The sequence below is a fragment of the Nannospalax galili genome, unplaced genomic scaffold, assembly GCF_000622305.1.
Source record: "Nannospalax galili isolate Female #2095 unplaced genomic scaffold, S.galili_v1.0 scaffold1027, whole genome shotgun sequence".
Taxonomy (NCBI): domain Eukaryota; kingdom Metazoa; phylum Chordata; class Mammalia; order Rodentia; family Spalacidae; genus Nannospalax; species Nannospalax galili.
The window spans coordinates 985,469-993,148 of NW_008355723.1; the positions used below are offsets into that span (position 1 = coordinate 985,469).

The window sequence follows — 7,680 nt, forward strand, 5'->3', positions numbered from 1 at the left end:
TTATTCTGAATCAAGGAAGAGTTTGTCTCTACCCAGACCTTAATTTGGAACAAACTTGAACAATAATTAACAAGTGCTTAGACATCACTGTTAAATTTTCACTGCTGGAAGTCCTCATATCTGCTTACTGTCCTGATTTTATCCCCTACACGTCTCTTTGTCTCTGTGTGAGACTCCCTTAGCTTTGTAGTCCCATCATAGGAAATGTTAAGTGAATGGCTGGGTGGACAGCTACATGCCCATGGTAGAATGGATGGGCACAGAGAAAAGTAAGATTGGTAGCTTGACTTTGAATAAAAGTCTGCTTTCTCAGACAAGAAACAAAGTACCTAGGGAGACTCTCTTTGGCCCAAGATCCAAGGTTGTGGCTCTCTCACCACCATCCCCAGGGCACCTCATCCTTCACATTTCCCTTTAGCTTCACTACTTGGAAAGCCCTCTTAATAACATCTATCCCATTTCCTCAAAAGATTCAATCCCTAGTTTGCATTCTGACAGCACCTTGCACTTTAGACATGCATAGGATTCTTGGAATCATTTATTTTCTGTGTGACTTGTTTGTCTCCCAGTTCCTAACACAATGTTTCCTCAACATGGTAGGCATTTAATACATTAGGTGAGTGAATCAGTGAATTCACCCATTTTCTTGGAGTGGAAGAAACTTCAGAAATCAGTTCTAGACTCATACTCGAAAGGATGCTTTTCAAAGAGCAACCCAGTGGCACTCCGGCCAGTGGCATTGCCATTGTTTGGGAGTTTGTTAGAAGTGAGCCATTTGAGATCTCTGCTGGTCTTCTGTGCTTCATCCACACAGCAAAGTGTGAGAGAAGCTATCATTGGTTGTTCTCATTGTGCTTTAGCATCTCCAGGGGAAAGGAACCCACTGCTACCCACAGTAATCCCTCAACTGTCAGGTGGTTGTAATTGCCAGCAAGCTTCCCTGGTCGTTTAGCTCAAATCTACACTTTTCTGCTTTGCTTTAATTATGTCAGTCAGCCTCTGGGTAAGACTAATTGGCATACACACCCCCACCCACTCCCCTGCTCTGTTTTTGTTGTTGTTGTTGTTTTTGACCTATAAGCCTTTTTGGTATCTGTCAACAAGCATTTCCTTGTTTACCCTGTAGTTCTTGTACCCCCTTTAGCTACTAAAACTGAAACCGCTGAAACTGACTTCTCAGACCCCTCATCCAAGGTTGGAGGAATTGTTACTGGATCTTACCTTTCCTTTTTACTTTACTCCCCTTCAAAAACCTCTGCCCTGAGGTCCTATTACAGAAGGCTCTGTACATACTAACAGATTTTCAATGCTTTTCTCTTCCTGTCTTCCTCAATAACCACTGCAGAGATGAAAATTTTTCTTCCATGACAAAAGTATGTGTCTTCTTGTTAATTGCATATAACTGTGGAGTTTAGCTGGGGATGTAGCTCATTGGTAGGTGCTTACTGATCATGCCGTGCTGATCTTCTTCAACATCACCTTTTCCTATTTATATATGACCTTGGAAAAGTATTGTGAAAAATGAATATTTGTACATTCTTCAGTGGAGATGTTGAACATATCCACAGGTAAAAGAAATTATTACTTTGTAACCTGTGGTGTTTTTTTAGCAATATGGGACTTTTCATAGGTGCTCATTTTTGTTTTAGGTTAGCTATACGAGGCTCTATGAATACATACCATATGATCCCTTCCTAAAAGAACCAAACATTTTAATTGAGGAGATAAGACTAAGGACCATGAAGATCAGGAAATAGTGAAGTTCTTATTTATGACATAAGAAAAGCAGACTTGGGAAGAATTTATGATTAGAGTTACAACTGTCAACATCATCTGAAGATGACACTTAATAAAACAATGCTGTTTCCTTTCAGGACATTCATCCTCTAAGAAATCAGAAGGTGCTAGAGACAGTAAGTATCAAGGCTTTTTTGTTTTGTTTTGTTTTGTTTTGTCTTGTTTTTTTTTTTTAATCAAATAGATTTAGAGTCAAAATATTTGCAACTTGGGATTTTTATATTGTTATCCTGCTCTGATGTGAATTAACTTTTGTTTTTATACAACATGAAAAAAATCAAAGAGGACAAAAAGTGAATGTTTATTCCACAGTTAAGAACAATTAAGTTTCTTATTTTAATCATACAGACCATTACGTATTTTTTCAGTAAATATAGTGAATATGCATTTCATTTCCACACTGTAAAATGTTCAGGAAGAGAAATATAGGCTGAGGTTGGAATGGAAGTGAAGGTAGTTAAGATTTAAGGAAAACTGCTTATATTGCTAGAGTCTGAGTGATAATTGGGTGATTTTGATTGAAATGTGTATTTGGTACTGGTTACTGATGTATTTTAGTTAGTCCTGTGATTTTCACTTCACAAAAACAGATTGATTTTGCTGAATTATTTCTGCAATTCTATATTTTCCCTTCAATATTAAAAAAAATTTACATTGACTTATAAAAAATATGTACGAATAATGGAAAACAGGTAGAACAGCAATGTGAAGGCAGAAATAGAGTCATATACTTCTAACTGAAACAGTTCTTGTGACTGCAAAACGAGACCACAGCCTAGCTACTGTTCTTAACAGCCAAACTGAATAATGAAACCCCAGGAGAATGGTTAATAGTACTTAAAAAATAATAAAGAGAACTCCATGTTTGGCTTTTCCCTGCAACTTAAAAAATATTTATTTATTTTTATGTGTATGAGTGTTTTGTCTGTATGTATGTATGTATGCCTGTGTGTATAGTACCTGCAGAGGTCAGAAGAGGGTGTCAGATTCTCTGGAACCAGAGTTGCAGATGATTGTAATTGCCATGTGGGTGCTGGGAACCAAACCCAGGTCTTCTGCAAGACAGTGCTCTTAACCACAGAACTGTCTCTACAGCCCCATTTCCTGGCAGCTTTTAAAACTTTTATTATTATTATTATTATTATTATTATTATTATTATTATTATTATTTTATGTGTATGAGTGTGTTGCCTGTGTGTTCCCCAAGTGCTCTTGGGTGTGGGTCTATCCCTTGGAGTCTGGTCAACCTAACAGGTATCATGCTTGTTAAGGAAACTACTGACTCTCTCCCAGCAGCTATCAACTGCCAGTTGATCCTCATAGGGCTGGGCTTTTTGCCTACTTTGCAAGAGCAGTCAGTGCTCTTAACCACTGAGCTGTCTCTCCAGCTCCTCCTGGCAGCTTTTAAGAGAAGACTCTTCTATGGGTTTATAGAAGGAGACATCCATTTGTCAGGTTTTTTTTTCCCCCTCTATGGTTTAGAGAACTATTTGTATTTTTTAATTAAATTATTTGACTCATTATTTTATTTTTATATGTATGAATGTTTACATTCATGTAAGTGTACCAGTGTGTGCATTGCCTATGGAGGCCAGAAGAGGGCATTGGATTACCTGGAACTGGGGTTAAGGACATTTAGCTGCTATGTGGGCGCCTGGGAACTGAACCTGGGGTTGCTCTTAACCACTGAGCCATCTCTCCAGCCCCTATTTTTAAATTATTATTATTATTTTTAATTATGCATATGTGTGTGCTTGTATGCATATGCATATACATGAGTGCAGGTGCCCACAGAGCCCAGAAGAGAGCGTTGGCTCTCCAGGAGCTGGAGTTATAGATGGCTGTGACCTACCCGATGTGGATGCTGAGAACTGAACTCAGGTCCTCTGCAAGATAGTTAATGCTCTTAACCTTTGAGCCATCTCTCCAACTACCCTTTGAAATTTTTAAAAATTTTAAATATTTATTATTTTTATTTTATATGTATGAGTATATTGCCTGCATGTAAGTAAGTGCGCCTGTGTTGTGCAATACCCATGGAGGTCAAAAGAGGACATTGGATTGCCCTGAAACTAGAGTTACTGATGGTTTCTAGTCACCATGTGGGTGCTGGGAATCACACCTGTGTCCTCTTCAAGAGAAGCCAGTGCTCTCACCTGTGGAGTCATCTCTCCAGCCCCTATTTTTAAATGTATATACTTTAAGACAGTATATTGCTGTGTACCCAAGCCAGCCTTCCATGAACCCATAATCCTTTTGTTTCAATCTCCCAATATGCAACCATGTCCAGTTAGAGGACACTCAATTGTGATGACTTGGGGCCACTAGGCTGTTCGGGGAGAGCTCCTGAGAACTGGAAAATTTAAGGAACTATCCAAGGTCAAATAATGACAGAACTAGACCTAGGATTAAATACAGGTTTATAATTCTGAATGTTCTTTGCTCTTGCTATCAAATGTAGACCTATTATTATTTATATTCTAATTTAGACAGATATAGATAGGTAGGTAGGTAGGTAGGTAGGTAGGTAGGTAGGTAAGTAGATAGAGCCACATTAAATAACTGATCTGGGTCTTGCTTCTATTGTAAAATGGATCTAAACAGGCCAAGTTTGTTAAATTATCAAATGACAAGACAGATACATATTGTATGTGTCTGATATAAAGTCCTTGATAACCTGAGGTTCTGTTATTATGCCAGCTAAAAGAAAAATGCAGACATCAGACAGATTCTGTATTTGTTCTCTAGAATCGATCAAAAGTTAAGATCTGTCCATTTATTATGGTTAGTAGCCATTTCTTCAGTGGAGTGAGTTTTTAGTTACATAATAGCCACAAAACCCGAAGCATTTGGGAAAACTCAAAGCATTTAGGCACCACACTCTAAAGAGAACATTGAGGCTTGAAGCAGGTCAAGAATAGAATCACCAGTGTATTAAGAGAACTGGAAATTGTGTCTTAGGAAGAATGTTGGCAGAACTGCAGATGTTAGTTTGGAGAAAAGTGAAGGAATGAGAGGAGGTGAGGAGGAGGACATGGAAAGAGGGGTTATTTGGAGGCTGCTACTATGTAGGAGACTTATTTTAGGTTGATTCACAGAACTAGAGACTATGGATAAAAATGGCCGGGAAACAGATTTTTGCCTCAATTTAAGGAAAAGCTTTACACTTAGAACTGTCTGACAAAAGGAATGGAGGAAATGGGCTTCCTCAGAAGATAGATTGGACACTGCTTATTATTGGAAGTGTTACAGTGAATGACTCATTAAAAGTAGAGTTGGAGTAAAGACCTCCAGAGACCAATAGAACTACAGGGTGTGGGCCCATGAGATGGCTCTGTGGGTAAAGGCCAAGCCTGACACCCTGGGTGTGATCCCTGGAACCCGCACAGCAGAGCAGGGAACTGACTCCTGCAAGCTGTGCTCTGACCTCCACACATGGCCCATCGCATGCACCCCCCACAGTAAATAAGTAAATAAGTAAATAAATAAATAAATGTAAACTAAAGAGCTAAAGGCCTTTCTGACAATAATTACTGCAGAGGTCTGACAGTGGTGCTGTAAGAGCATCATTTTGTAGTGATCTTTCTTCATGTTCCTTTAGCAGTACTCTTCCTCCCATTTCTGGTTAGCTGTTGCAGTTATAGCAATGACTTACAGTGACTCTCACCCCCAGGGAACCAGGAAGTTTTAGGTTTATGGGGTTGGAAGGGACCTTAAAGGTCATTTATTCTAGTCTTAAAGATTTGATTCTCTAAGGCTATTTGACCACCTTTTCAATGGATATGCTTTCAAAGGGATTTATTTTATAATGCTCTAAGATGATTTGATTTTTTTAAGTAAAATTAGATTATCTGGTGTCAGAAAATTGGTGTAGGAGCTGAGGTGATAGCTCACTTGCTACAGTGTTGCTGTGCAAGCATGAAGACATGAATTCAGTTACCAGAACCCACATTATAAAGCTGGTTCAAGGCTGACAAGATGGCTCATTGGGTAAAGGTGCTTGCTGCCAACCTGATACCAGAGTTCTATCTCTGGAATGCACATGGTGGTGGGAGAAAGCCAACTCCTGCAGGTTGTGCTCTGGCCTCTACACATGCTTCCTGGCATGTGTACACCTGTGCATGCACATCCATACCTGCACATGTATACACATAACACAAAATAAATAAATGTTTTTTAAAAATGGGCCAGGCATGGTAGCATGAACATTGAATCCTAGTGTTGAGTATGTGGAGACAGGTGGATCTCCGGGGCTCACTGGTCAGTAGCCCTAACCTGTCTGGTGGGCTCAATGCCAGTGAAAGGCCCTGTCAAGAAACAAGGTGGACAGCACTTGAGGAATAATATGTGCACAACTTCACACACCTGCACACCATACAGACACATATATAAATAAAATTGGTGTATGAAAGCTAACTTGTGGGACATATTCTTGGGCGGGAACAAGGGGTGAGGTTGTGATAAGGCTTTGTGAAATCAGCTGCCTACTTTTAAAGGACATACAGATTTTGTTCTCTGACACCTTAACAAAGTAACACTGTAGAGATAACTTTATCAGGCCTATTTGGTTCTATGCTTTCTTTACCTCAGTGAGTTGAAGATTTTGTTCTTCTCATCAATTGGGACACTAGGAATTCTAGTGATGGCTTGTCATGAGCAGGAAACTGCTTCCCAAGACTTTATGATTTCATCATCGTGTGTATGTAGATCATTAGACAGCACCCTCCCCCTGATATTTGTTAAAATTGGTGCCACAACAGATTCAGTTAGGACCAAAGTTTAGGCAGGCACATTGATTTGAGGATCAGAGTCCAGCAGGTAAAAGGCTAGGGCCACCGTGATCAATGCTGCTTTATTTTGTGTTGTGCGAACTGAGGGACAGTCTGTACTGACAAACCAAATTTGAGTTAAAGGAAAAACTCCAATATTAACTCATATAAGGGAATTATGTCTTGCAGTATAATTCTTTGATTTAGTTTCTTCTTTTTTAATCATATGAAAGTCATGTAAGTTAAGAGTTTTGTTAAAGAACATACTTAAATGAGGGCCAATTCATCAAGAACTAAGTTTCTATGTGAGACTGGCCAGTTAAATTATGAAAAACATTTTTCAGACATTTTGTAAAGATAATGCTTATTACATTAAATAGAAAAGCCTGTTTCTTGGAAGAAAGAAGCATTCTCAGAAATTGTTCTTGGAAGAAAGGCATTCTCAGAAATTGTTCCGAGTGAAAATTCTGTAACCCTTTTTCTTGAGGAAAATCTAGCACTATAAATCAGTTTAAAGCACATAACATACAGCCAGTAATACTGCTTTTAGGAATTTGATTATTTACTTGGAATGAATTAGATAGAATCAGGTATATTTGAACAGAGATGCACACTGTACAACAACCAGAGAAAACAGCCAGATTGGGCTGTGGTTCCTCTGTAGAGCTCTTGCCTAGCATGCTTGAGACCCTGGGTTTTAATCCCAAGCATTGCCAAAAATAAAAATAAAAGTAAACAATATAAATTCCTATTAATTATAGGTTAAGTATTGTTAAATACTTTATAACTACTTAAAAAAAAACTTTCATGGGGCTAGAGAAATGGTTCAGTGGTTAAGAGTCTTGCAGACCTCTGCTCTTGCAGAGGACCTGAGTTCAATTCTCAACACCCACATTAAGCACCTCAGCCACCTGTAATTCTAGCTCTAAGGGATCTTTGGCCTCCATGGGCACTGCACTCACATACACATAATTTAAAATAAATCTTTAGCTGGGCATGGTAGGAGCACTTGGGAGGCAGAGGTAGGTGGATCTCTGCAAGATCGAGGCCATTGTGGTCTATGTAGTAAGTTCCAGACCAGCTGGGGCTACAGGGAAACCCTGTCTCAAAAAAA

At 39.0% G+C, this 7,680-nt stretch overlaps 1 protein-coding gene across 2 annotated transcripts in view; it reads left to right on the top strand.

Annotated features, from left to right (window-relative positions):
• Positions 1-7,680, top strand: part of LOC103750134 (protein FRA10AC1) — a 36,606-nt gene that overhangs the window by 25,598 nt on the left and 3,328 nt on the right. For both annotated transcript variants that reach the window (XM_008853087.3, XM_008853086.3), the window contains exon 12: positions 1,875-1,913. In XM_008853087.3, coding sequence (XP_008851309.1) covers positions 1,875-1,913 — 39 coding nt within the window. The remainder of the gene's footprint in view (positions 1-1,874; positions 1,914-7,680) is intronic.